Raw genomic sequence first — 13,857 nt, forward strand, 5'->3', positions numbered from 1 at the left:
CTGTCTTTTAATTGTTACTCCACATTTTAGCGGAGGGCTGTTTGGTCGGCTGTTGTTGTTCTACAGTACGTCTGATATTGATGTAGTGGCTCTTGCAATCGAGGAAGGTCAAGATTTACTATACTACTATGAATCGCCAATACAAGGGGTGCCTGACCCGCTTTGGAGAATGTGGGTGAATGTCTCTGCAGTGCGGGAACCCCAGTACACCTGTGCCACTTCGTGCCTCAAAGAACATGCTTGCTCAGCATTTTCATTTTCCAGTGCTTCTGAGGGTCCCCAGTGTTTTTGGATGACATCATGGAGCAGCCCAAATGTCAACACTTCAGACTTCTGGACCTACAGGAAAAACATGACCAGGGTAGCATCTCTTTTTAGCAATCAGGCTGTGGCTGGGAGTGACTATGAGCCTGTGACAAGGCAATGGGCCATCATGCTGGAAGGTGATGAATTTGCAAATCTCACAGTTTCTATTCTTCCTGATGATATCCCAGAGATGGATGAGAGTTTCCTAATTTCTCTCCTTGAAGTTCACCTCATGAACATCACAGCCAGTTTTAAAAATCAGCCAACCATAGGACAGCCAAATACTTCTACAGTTGTTATAGCACTAAATGGTGATGCCTTTGGAGTGTTCGTGATCTACAGTATTAGTCCCAATACCTCAGAAGATGGCTTATTTGTTGAAGTTCAGGAGCAGCCCCAAACCCTGGTGGAGCTGGTGATTCACAGGACAGGGGGCAGCTTAGGTCAGGTAACAGTTGAATGGCGTGTTATTGGTGGAACAGCTACTGAAGGTTTAGATTTTATAGGTGCTGGAGACATTCTGACTTTTGCTGAAGGTAAGTGATGGTTCTAAATGAATTTAAGTCCTTTCCCCCTGTAAAGTTATTATAGTCAATTTTTATGATAAAGTTCATAAGCATTCTTACTTACTATGTACATTCTTGCTAGTATGTAAAAGTGTAGTATGGCTTTGAAAAAAATATAAGCTAGTTGGCTTATAAATGGTTGACATGACATATATATGCTGACATGACCCTACCGGTATAATTTTTTGTTGATTAAAAACAAAGATTTTCTGGGAATGTATGAATTGTGTATAACTTTATGTGTGATAGCAAGTGCCTTTAAGGAAATATCGAGGCAACTATAAGGTAAGTCCTAAGTTTGTAAGTGAAATTATAAAAATGAGACATGTACCTATAACCAAACATGTGAGTAAGAAGCAGTAGTAGCTAGGAAAAGGAGTATTAATTGGTAAGTATTTTCATATGCACTAGACAAATCAAAATATATCTTCAATGAAAATAATTTATAAATAAAAATAGTGTAAACTTTGGTGACTGCATTTATGTTAAATTAATCTTAGTGATAGATCAATTTATAATACTGTTCTTAGACTTGAATAGGATCACCATTGTAAATTTTCATAAACAATATTAATATAATGATATTTTACAAGGCCAACAAATTAGAATTGGGATCAGATTCACTGATTCTTTTTCAAAACTGGTTGAATCCTGTGATATTTAAAATTGGAAAAGTTCATATATTTAAAAGAGTTTTCTTCGGGTATGGGAAAGATATCTTTACTGAAATCATTGTTTAAGTTTTGATCTGGGCATTTATAGATTCCACAAAGTTTTTTTAACAGTGTTTTTCTAATTGAAAAGTAATGTATACTCATAAAAACCTCAGGATATACACAAAATAAAGGAAATAAATGTTATTCATATCATAGAGCAATCCATTTTATCTATTTAATTTTTTAATGCATACACTTTTTTTGGGAAACTAATTAGGAGTTAGGGTACATATATAGTATATTTGAAAACATCTAATAAGCATTGTTTTGCAGTAAATTTCTATAATGGTTATTTCCTATTTAATGATTTGGGGAATAGTGAGATAGTGGCATTTGATATGCTTGAAGAAAGAGGGGGGCAGGTTGGTAATTGGTAACATTTCTCTTTATTTCAAAGGGAATAATGAAAATGTAGTGAGGAGGGAGTGGAGATGAAAATTTTCCCAATGGCTTTGGGAACTACAAAGAAAGTTATCATATAAAGTAATAGCGTTATATAGATTATTACCATGAATTGTAATTTTAGCATCACACAAATGGACTATTTTATAGCTCACCAAGATTCTTAGATAATGCATACTCTCTTGAGGCAATCTTGACACTACTGTATTGAGCAAAATGTACCAGGGTCATGAAAGAGAGAATATGCATTTAATTTCCTTCCTTTTCTTTTCTCACCATTTCATCCTCTTTCCTGAAAGTAGGGAGAAATTAAATAGGAGACACCATATACTGAACAAGCAGAAATAGTATTGGGTTTAGGGACATTTTGTGGTGCCCTATGTACTAGTGGGGTCCTAGATCAAATTGCAAAGTAGATTGCTTGGCTCTTGTGGCTGCCACTCATCCCTTCAAATTCCTTTTTTTGCCTCCTTCGTTCATTGCATTATATCCTGTAAACTGATACTTGATGCCATCATCTCATCTAGGTACCCAAGATTCATTTCATTCAGGCTAGTTCTTTGGCTCAGAATTTTACTATTCCTTATTTTGACCACCATTCCCTAAGTATTCTTGTTTTTCTGGGTTGAATAATTGATTTAGTTTATTCATGGTAATGCCAGAGCATGAGACTACATTCTACTAACAGTGCTATTTCTAAACAGAAGATGCTCTCCCAAAGCTCTTTGCCTCGCTAAGTCATTGTTGTTGGCTAAAGACCAAGAAATAAAGTTATGAATCTTTGAAATAATTCTACTCTTTAACTTTTCTATAATTCAAAAATCATTCCCCACAATCAGTCTATATTTATGAAATTTTATAGTGTTTTGTATATGAAAGGGTATATAGATGGATATACAAAATTTGCTTACAGTGGTACTAATATTGCTCACAATATGGAACTGTTACAATTCACTCACATATTTTTATTTAGCTTTTAAAATATAAGTTATTTTGAGCCTTTCTGAGTTCTCTACGTTGATGATTTTGTTACCTTTTCTTATTCCATTGATTTTCTATAGGTGAAACCAAAAAGACAGCCATTTTAACCATCTTGGATGATTTTGAACCAGAGGATGATGAAAGCATCATAGTTAGTTTGGTGTACACCGAAGGTGGAAGCAGAATTTTGCCCAGCTCTGACACTGTTAGAGTGAACATTTTGGCCAATGACAATGTGGCAGGAATTGTTAGCTTTCAGACAGCTTCCAGGTCTGTCATAGGTCATGAAGGTAGGTTCCGTTTTTTGTTGAGCATATTCATTCTCTTTTCCGTGGATGTCATTTTTTGTCTAGTCTTTTAAAGCTTCTGACTTTTTTTTTCTTTCATTGTTTTGCTGAGCTATGTATTAATCTGCTTAGACCTTCTTTGGGAGAGGACTGGACTATACAGTTAACTGTGTAACTAGATTTAGGAGCTGTGTAGACTGATAATATATTCTAGCTTGCCACTCCCCACTGGTGTGATTTTTAAGGAAGGTAGTCAGACCTGAGATGCTCTGCTTTCTCGTCTGTTACATGACAGAAAAATATTACTTACTTCATAGATTCCTTTGTGAGGATTAAGTGATCTAATAAATGTAAAGTGCATAGTTCCTGGCAAGTGTAGAATGTGCTCAGTTTTAGCTGTTGATATTAAATAGTGAAGCACTGGCACCCAATTAAAAACAAACAATAGCTTATAATCAATGAATATTTAAACCTGGATTTTATATTTTGTTTGTATATTTTATGAATGAAGTGCCAAACTAGAAAATCTTATAAAATATCAGTTTGTTAAAAATTGAATCTCTACTTTATATTTCACATCATATGTAGAGTTTTGCAATATATAGGCTAATTTTTATGTGTTTAAAACTTAAAAATGTTTTCTGTCTTTGAATAAGCCTATTTTCAGAGAAAACAGGTATTTATAGCCTATATTTTACCACAGAGTTTATACTTGGAATTTAAAAATATAATTTTACCTTTAAGAGTTAAGAAATGAAAAGGATATAGATCATGTATTTGGATCTCTATTTTACAGATGAGAAAACCAAACTGAAATACAGATTAAAAGACTTGACTAGCTCAGACTGTTAATAGCTGTGCTAGAAACCGAATGCATTTTAGGGTGTATTGTCTTTCCCCTTATCAAACTCCCAACTTGCAAGTTTATTTAACTTATCAGCGCAAATATTTGAGACATTTTTCAACACTCTTTACTTTTATTAATGGGTTAGAACCGCATGTTGTCATAGCAGTAAATGAGTCAAAGTGACTAACAAATTGCTGTAAGTCTAACATAAAGACAGATCATCAACTATGGAAAAATTATTTGTAACGTAGTACAAATAAAAAGTCACTGCTAGAGTAATTAATCTTCATAATAATGACAGCAATAACAACTTTTATGGACTGTTTTCTGTGTGCCGGACACTCCACACCCATTGTTTCACTTAATTTTAGCAGCAGTCCTATGTAGTGGGTATAATAGTATACACCAGATTTTCACATAGGAAACTGAATTTGAGAGAGACTAAATAGCACACAGTTATTCAGTGGGGGGGCTTAGACCCAGCTGTGTGGAATCCACAGCCCATGCTCCAGAGCACATTGTGAAGAGAGTTTGTTCTGCTTAAACTTGTGTCTGCTGCAGAACCTGACAATACAGGAACTTTTGGGAAATATTTGAAGTGATTTGAGATGGAAGAATAATGAATTTGAGTAGCAATGTCTGTGTGAGAGAACCTGACTCTATCTCAGGATAAAGATGGAAATTGGATTTTCATAGATAATCGTTGAAATATGGAATATGAATATAATCTTTGTGGACAGTAGAGGAAAAGCAGCTTATTGAGAGCAAACCATTAGGAACAGTAGGTTAAGGTGCTGGGAAAGGAAGAAGAACTGAGAGGAGAAAGAGAAGCCTCTGCCAGAGAGGTGGGGAGAGATGGAGGAGTGAATGCATGTTCATCAGTTACCGGAAGCAAGTAATCACTGTGTCTCATACCAACAAGGCCAACAAGTGAGATTAGAGTCCCAACGGGGCCAGAGGAAACAGTAGCAATGGTAGAGGAATTTTGAAGGAGAATTAGGAATGGGAAGCAAATATCTAGGGATAACAAAAGGACCAAGAGGCTTTCGGGGATTGCTTTTCAGAGTGTGGTCCTCAGGAGGCTGCCCATGTACAAAGTGTTTGCCACTGGTCTGTGACAGGAAGATTAGAAACCTTTATAACAATTTCACCTTGCTGTGATATCCAAAAGCAGTATCTCTGGGCTTCTATTCTATATGCTTATTTTTTCTTGCTATTTAACTTGTCTGGTTATTTGTTTTATTGTGTTTTACAAGAAGGCCAGTCTATGATGGATTAAGGCAAACAAAACAAAACAAAACAAACAAAAAGCCCTGGTCTTCATGGAAAAACATTTTGAGAAGCACTGCTCATTGGATATGACAGCAAGGAAAGGAGAAACATTGGATGAAAGAGAAATATTTTGGATTTGTTTTTGTTTTGCTGAAGAAATACAGGAAGGAAAATCATGGAAAAGAAAGATAATCCAAGTGTTAGTGGTATGGACGATATAAATAAGATCAGAGACCAGGAAAGGTTAGATGAGATTTAAGGAGGAACTTAGAGATAGACTAGGCATGTGCTTTTCAGTAATATCATAGAACTTTTTTAAAAGAATACAAAAGAATCTGGATGTCCAGGATCAATTTAAAGAGATTTTAACTGTAAGGTAACTAGTGTCATGAGAGTGCATCCTATGAGAGTTTGGATGGTGGTAGTGGTGGATCAGAGGGCTCTGAAGGCACCAACGCCCTACTGCTGAATACCACAACATCTTGGAGAACCTACAGACACAAGTACCCACTTTCTCTTTGCCCTGGTACAACTTCACCTGAAAACCACATTATGGCCTCTTCAATTTCCAATAGCTTGAATATCTATCTACAGGAGATGCAAAGAGGAAAAAGGATTAGTAATTAAATCAAATGTTCCAAGTGTGTTATTGGTTAAAAATCTGCTTTAGCATATCAATCTATGAGCATCAATTTGTTACAGGAAATAAAACACCAAATTGATTTTATTGCTAGCATAAATCTTCCCTAGATTTTTTTTTTATATTTTTCTAGATAAAAATTGGAGGAATTTCTACTTTTTACTTACTTTTCTTTTCCTTTATTCCTAAGCCTTTTCCTAGAGTCTAAATTAATTTTCTTTTTCAAAAATATATTGAACCTCAAGAATTCAGTATTTTGTGTATTTTTTATAGTACCATGAAAATTACATACAGAAATATGTATCATGATGAGTTTACCAAAGTGAATTAGTGAAAACTTCATGGTGATTCTTCAAAGATAACTGCTAAACAAATGGGATAAAAGTAATCACGCCATGTGGGCTTCTAACAGTGTTAACGTTGCTTTTGCCCTAATGTTGGAGTTTCATTTATGTGATTAGATTTAAAACGTGGACTATGCTGAACTTCTGGATCTAGAATGCATTTTTGATTCATGGGGAGGAATTGCCTTAGTCTTTAACAATGTATTGAATTCTGTAGAATCCGATTTCTACATTTTGTCCTAATGTAATTGGAGAGATGCCCAGTGGTAAATATTACTTTCTTTCAAATGTAATGGACAGAATTTAGAAATATGGGACAATGGGTTTTACTGTGGCTGCACATTGGGTATAAATGTGCTTTTTATAAATCTGTGCTCGATGTTTCACTCAGTCACCCAACTCAGCAGCATCATAATCATCATGTCATGTTCAATGGATTCGCAGTTTTTCTTTTTCTTAGAGACAGTATGAATCTTTTCTACACAAAGATTTGAACAAGAAATGCGATTTAAAAAAAAAAATACATAGAACTGCTATGTTAGAAACACTCCACTCTTTTCTTAACTGTTTGTATTGGCAGTCTGTGCTTCACATTTTTCATATTCCTATAATAGTTTTTAACCCATTTTATTTTTGTTATTATAGGAAGCCATACATTTGGATAGTATATGTATGACATGTATACAAGTGTTTATTAAAATAACATATTTATTCTGTATTTTGGTTTTACATTATCTTTATACACATTGTAGTTGGTATCTGTAACTGTTCATCTTTGTAAAAAAATTCTGGTTTGGGGAATAAATGGATAAGGCACTTAGAGTGATTAAACAGGCCTGGATATCATATGATTGATCTGGTTTAGAGTGAAAAATGTGTCACCAACTTTTGTTGGACTGTGTGGATTTTATATTAATATAATTTTCCAGTAATGCAGTTAGACACTTTGGCAGGTGAGGTCTTTCATCCTGGGCAAAAACTACAAGGCAGTTTACTACCTAGTCAAATGTCATCTGAAAATTAGAACATACTCTAAGACTTTCTTCTGTCCTTTCCCTTAGATTTAAAAGACTAAGCACTTGCTTCTAATTTTTTTCCTTTTCCTATGACTGTTCTCTTTGATTCCGCACCCTGGTATAAGGTAGCTTTCCGGTTTAGCCAGTCATTTTTTCCAGGAGGCATTTTAAATGGACCTGCCTCGTGGGAGTGTCTGCTGTAAAGGGGCAGAACCAGTATTTCCATTTTGACAATTGCTTAGAAAAATTTTCACACTATTTGCTGTTGACATAATAAATTTGTAATAAACTTAAAAGATAGTCTGTTTAACAAATATTTTGTTTACCTTTTATTTATGTGTGCTTCTCTGTGTGTGTGTGTTTATTGTGCTTCAGATTATATTTTTTGCAAGACATTCTTGCAGGTTACTTCCATGGTAACTTGTTAAACTTTCAGAGGTGATATTAATTGAGTAGCATTAGACTCTGAGTATTTTTACGTGTAGTAAGTTTGTTAGAAGGTTTTACTTTTTTCTCTCCCTATTATTCCATTTTTGTTTTTACCATATAAGTAAAAAGTCTTTATGTTCAAACTTGCTTCTATTATGACTATAGGATCTCCTTCAACATGGATCTTTATTTACCTACATTTTGTTTTTTTGCTATTTGTGTTCTCTTTGCACTTTTAGCACCTGATCAAACTTCCAGAATTTTCTTTTTGAACTATTACCAGGTTTTGTGATTTTAAAACATTTGAAAACCATGCTAAACCTTTTCATTTGTGTCATCAGATAACAGTGTAGGTGAAACAGCTTAATGACTTCATAGATCTCTCTATGCTTTTCAGCAATAAACTCTTGTTTATCAGTAGTATGGACTGGCTTTATAAGCAATTCTGTATGTTGTACAATAGATAGACTCTGGGATTTTATAGTTTTGTCTATATTTTATTCATATGAGTTTTTCAGGTATATAAATTTTAAATGGTTTGTGAGCAGTTATGGCAGATTGTATATATCATAATTTTTGGACAGTCTATCTAGCAGTTCCTATGTTTTAAAAAATAAGTCAAAGACATGGACTACTAATGTAATGGAGACTAGTGATTTTTGTATTGAAACACTTGAAAATGTATTTAAAAAATCTTTCTAATGCTTTTGCCATCTTATATTCTCCACTCTCCCAAAATAATTCATTATATTAAAGTTATGTGTGTTTAAATTTAGTATGAAATATTTATTTTGTGTTTTTAAATTAAGATAGTCTCTAAATTATTTAGTCCATATTTTTATTTAAGAAAACTTCCTATTAAAATATTTGTTTAGGTGTATTCTTTTCAAAAATAAAAAAAGTGGTAGTTTAAAATATATTTGAAAAGAGTGTTTATATTTTATTGTTTTATTTCTACTCTTTGTTTAAAAATGTTGAAAAAAGTTATTTGGATGACTTAACTTTTATGTGAATATTTGTGGATTTCAACTGTATGTCTATGCTACACAGTTTGAATAAGGATATGTCCTTTTAGAGCTTTTTAAACATCACTGTGTTTATCTTTTCACAATTTTTCAGTGATATAGTTCATTGGTATTTCTTAACTTGTGTTCATCACCATCTAAAACTAGTGAATGGATCATATTTACAATAAGCCACATGGCCACCAGCATACTCCCCAGCAGCTTACTTTCCATTTTTAGCAATTTGAAAGAAATGACTATCGTGATTTTCTTCAATTTTACGAAGTATAACATGGAGATAAAAGCCAGGGATGAAAAATTTCTGAAATATTTAAATTATCCAGAAAGGATAACTGTAACTTTGGTGAAGTTACAGATGTTGATGTTCAGATTTGACACCTTTCCTTTGTATTTCTTTTTATAAAACAAATTCATTGATGGTATATGTAAGTTACAATCTAAAGAAATGTGATTTTCAGGTATTTGCAAGCATTTTTATGCATGCATTCTGTAAAATCACATTGCATATCAGTGTAAGGAATTTGTGTCCTTTTGAAAAGTGAAGGAAGAATTTACTTGTGTTATTAGTAGATCATGAGGACTTTATACTTTTGTTTAATTTACAGAACACTCATGTTCTGGTGCATGTTTTGGAGTGTATAAAAGTTTGTGTTTCCCATTTTAGCATGTGCTTTTGTTAACTTTTACATATTTACTTTTCTGAAATTCTACTAAATGAAAGAATTTAGAAGTGGGACTCTGTGTTAATAAATAATAAGCATGTATAAAACTTCTAGAAAATTCAAAACAGAACAGCTTTATAATGTTCTTATAAAAGGTGCTGTAATAGTTGCATGCTTAGGGTTTGGGTTTTGTTGAGTTCAAATGTTAAGTTTATTTTCCATTAAGCATTTATCAATCTGTACATTTTACTTGCAGGGGAAATTTTGCAATTCTATGTGATAAGAACACCCCCTGGTCGAGGAAATGTAACTGTTAACTGGAAAATTATTGGGCAAAGTCTAGAACTCAATTTTGCTAACTTTAGTGGACAACTCTTCTTTCCTGAGGTAATACCACAAAGAAAAGCTTTACAGTGAATATCTAGGAGAAAAAAGTGTATTTTGAGGAAAATGGCATAGAAAAATCAGCACCACTATCTTGTAGTTTTTATCTTTCTCTCTTCTCCACACCTCTTTGCTATAAATTCTTCTTTGATGATGTATTTAATTCTTTGTCTCTTCCTTTCCACTGCCTCAGTATTATGCCAAGCCCTTATTACGTTGGTTTTCTAATAACTGCTGTCACTGCAACATTGGCCTTCTTTTCCCTGCTCCGGTTTGTCCTATTCACCACTGTTGTAGAAATCTCTCCAACGTTTTGCTCTGTCTGTGATTTTCAATAGCACTACATTGCTTATTGAATAAGATTTACATTCATTAGCTCAGCATTCAGAATCTTCCACAATTAGCCCTTATCTCCTTTAAGCCTGGGTTCCCATGAATTCCATGGTTTTTATTTATTATTTTAAGCCACAGAACTCTTTGTTTAAATGAAAATATGTTTGGGTGCACGATTTATAAGGCCAATAAAAGCAGGAGATAGTTTGTGTTCAGTAACAACAGTAGAGGGATGAATTTCTTTCTGTTTGACATAGGGGTCATTGAATAAAACAATATTCGTGCATTTGTTGGATGACAACATTCCTGAGGAGAAAGAAGTATACCAAGTCATTCTGTATGATATCATGACACAAGGTAATTTAGAATTCAATTTCAATTTCTTTTGTACATTATTTTCAGAAAGAAAGAAGCAATAATTGCTATCTCTGAATTTAATAATTAGATACATACTAATTTTGAAATATTACTTTAAATATTATCTGTCCCATAGACATATTAGATCCAAAAAATATTAGCACAGTTGGGAATACTTAATCTTTATGGAATCAAGAAAAATCTTTGGAAAGTTTTGCAAAATAGTTACTTATAGAGTAAAATACATTTCTAAAGGTAGGATTTTTTTGAAGTTAATTTTAAACAGACAGATCCATTTGGATTTTGGACCAATTATATGGACAATTTAAATTTAGTCCTTTTGGAGCAAATTATCTAGATACCTCAATTTTTACTCAATTTCTGTAATTCAGATAACCAATATAGCCAATAATGACAATATAGGAAGTGAAAAATTTCATGATTTTCTGTTTGGAAGAAAAATTAAATGTGGGTTCTGTTTACCTGAAAATCTCCCTTAATGAAGTGAACGAAATGGAACAATTTTTGGTTACTTTAACATGTTTCAGGGAGTGGGGTTATATTTTAAGTATTTAAAAGCTAATACCAAATCACTGTTAAATGTCTCGATGTGGCTGGTCCCTGACGTTTTTAGGAGTTCCGCCGGCAGGAATCGCTCTGCTTGATGCTCAAGGATACGCAGCTGTCCTGACAGTGGAAGCCAGTGATGAACCACATGGAGTTTTAAATTTTGCTCTTTCATCAAGATTTGTTCTACTACAAGAGGCTAATGTAACAATTCAGCTTTTCATCAACAGAGAATTTGGATCTCTAGGTTTGTGTTACTCTATGAATGAGGTTACCAGGCGAAAGTGTTTTAATATTCACCCTGTGTGGATAACAGTTGCTAAAATAAATCAGGGATAAGAGAAAATGAGTAATTTCTTAATTTAGGACAAAACTTTAACAACTTTTATTTTTGAAAATATTTTTAAAAGTATCTGTTTTCACAGAAATGCCGTGTAACTAACAATCATAAAATCTCAGCAGTATGTATACCCACAACAGGCTGGTTGTGGGTCCGCTACCGTAGGCTGGGCTTGGCAGTGGTGTCTCTGCTCCATAGGTCTGTTATTCTTCTGCTAGAACAGTAGTCACAAGAGAACAAGCCGAAACAGGCCCCCTGAGGTCTAGGCTTAGAACTAGCACATCATCACTTTTACCTTATTCTATTGGCCCAAACAAGTTATACAGCCAAATTCAAAGTCCAGAGGCAGGGAAGTATTCTTTTCCCACATTGGGACATCAGTGAGTCATCACGTTGTGAAGATCATGGATATGGGAAGGGGTGAGGAATTGGGGCCAAAACACTAGCTACTGAAGGTGCTTTTAGAAAAGGCAAAAAGTTCACAATTAGGCAAAAGTTTAAATAATTATAAAATCTTTTTGCGACCAACTTAATTAGGAGCTATCAATGTCACATATGCCACGGTTCCTGGAATGTTAAGTCTGAAGAACCAAACAGAAGGAAACCTAGCAGAGCCAGAAGTTGATTTTGTCCCTGTCATTGGCTTTCTCATTTTAGAAGAAGGGGAAACAGCGGCTGCCATCAACATCACTATACTTGAGGTAAAACTCTTATGCTATTTTCCTGTTATGTATTAAACCTGAGGTGACCACACAGAAATAGGAAGAATATTCTGTCTATAACATAGAAGTAATAACATTTAGTGAGAGACTTCTAATAACATTGTATTTTAAGACACCAAGCTTCGTGAAGACTAAATGTACCTGGTGGTTCTATTTGTAAAAAAATATTACTCTTCCTCTAATGTAAGGTTTGGATAGTCTGTAACTATAATGCCCAGAAATTGAGTGAATTCATTTCTGATTGGTTCCCCCTGCTGATAACTTTAAATCAGCTTACTTATTCTTTTTGTTATTATTTTTTAAGTCTCAGATGGTTTTCTGTTCCTATTTAGATAGACTGGCCTGCTGTTGTGTATTTTATTATAGAGATATCTTGTGATAAAGAGAATTTCTTTAGGACAGTCCCTTTTAAGATGGCATTGGCCTAAGAGATTTCAAAGGAGTGTTTTGATTTCTCCAAAGGATTCATTGGACCAGCAAATCCATGTAGGTCAGAATCTTTGTTAGTAGTACTGGTAATTAGAGATAATGGGGAAACTCACTGGAAACTGATGGCATAAAATGTGATTATGGTTAAACTTAAAGTGATCATTGGTGGCTCAAATCTCATTTTAAATAATTTTTCATATTGTGGAATCTTGTGCTGTTTTGGGACTTAGTGTTTCAGCTACCTAAATACATTTCCAAGAGGTTTATAAAAATCATACATATGCAGGGGGTAGGAAATGGTATGTGGGGATGGGAATAGGGAAAGTGAAAGAGAGAATGAGTATTGAATTTGAAAAAAATATTTTTCAATTACTATGCATTTTGGGAGTTTACTTTTAAAATGTTTGTATTCTCCTGGAGGCTTTTGCTATTACAAAATTAGAAGTAGTGTAAGCCATCTACCATCTGAATTCAATAACTCTTATTTTGTTGATTACCATGGCACTGTGACCTAATATAATATTATGAGACCTCAAAAGCCATAAAATAAAAGGTAATATTATGTCAGTGTGTGGCATATAATGCAAGATTTAAACTTGTAGGTAAGTCATCTTTCAAATGTATAATCTATTAATGTGACTGAATATAAATAAATGGATTGATTCCTTAGCTATGGTAGTTTCTAAAGCAAAAAATATAAAGTCACCCTTCTATTCATTACAGAATCTAATTTTTTGAATAAGGGGTGTTCAGTTCCACCTTTCTTTCTCCCTAGCACTTTGCAATCCTTTCTGAATAGCACTAGATTAACGGACTGCAGGCCTATACATACAGAAGTAAGCCACCCTGGGGAGTGGTAAGGAGAGAGTTGTTGAATGGGGTGGAGGACAGAGGAGTAGGTGGAGGTAGTCCTTCTGTATCACTGTTCTGTAACTCACATTGGTCCATATATTACATAAGATAGTCTAGAGACCATGATCTTCACTTTATTTTTTCACTGGAAACATATCTCCATTAAATAAAATGAAGAGAAAAGCATGTGTTGGTGGGTATGTGCTGATATCATATATGTGTATATATATGTGCACACACATTGGGTTTCTATGTAAATATTGGTGGGTAGCTGGTAATGCCTAACATGAGTTTCGCATGGGTTTTGCTAACCCCCCGGGCACCTACCTTGTTTTCATTGCTATTATGTGGACTAGTAATTAATAATAATTGTTATCATT

At 34.0% G+C, this 13,857-nt stretch overlaps 1 protein-coding gene across 3 annotated transcripts in view; it reads left to right on the top strand.

The window, feature by feature from the left end:
• ADGRV1 (adhesion G protein-coupled receptor V1) overlaps positions 1-13,857 on the top strand; it is a 468,628-nt gene that overhangs the window by 71,931 nt on the left and 382,840 nt on the right. For all 3 annotated transcript variants that reach the window (XM_076008180.1, XM_076008181.1, XM_076008182.1), the window contains 6 exons: positions 31-842; positions 3,052-3,261; positions 9,750-9,880; positions 10,468-10,567; positions 11,202-11,381; positions 12,012-12,175. In XM_076008180.1, coding sequence (XP_075864295.1) covers positions 31-842; positions 3,052-3,261; positions 9,750-9,880; positions 10,468-10,567; positions 11,202-11,381; positions 12,012-12,175 — 1,597 coding nt within the window. The remainder of the gene's footprint in view (positions 1-30; positions 843-3,051; positions 3,262-9,749; positions 9,881-10,467; positions 10,568-11,201; positions 11,382-12,011; positions 12,176-13,857) is intronic.

The sequence above is a fragment of the Microcebus murinus genome, chromosome 11 (assembly GCF_040939455.1).
Source record: "Microcebus murinus isolate Inina chromosome 11, M.murinus_Inina_mat1.0, whole genome shotgun sequence".
NCBI lineage: Eukaryota > Metazoa > Chordata > Mammalia > Primates > Cheirogaleidae > Microcebus > Microcebus murinus.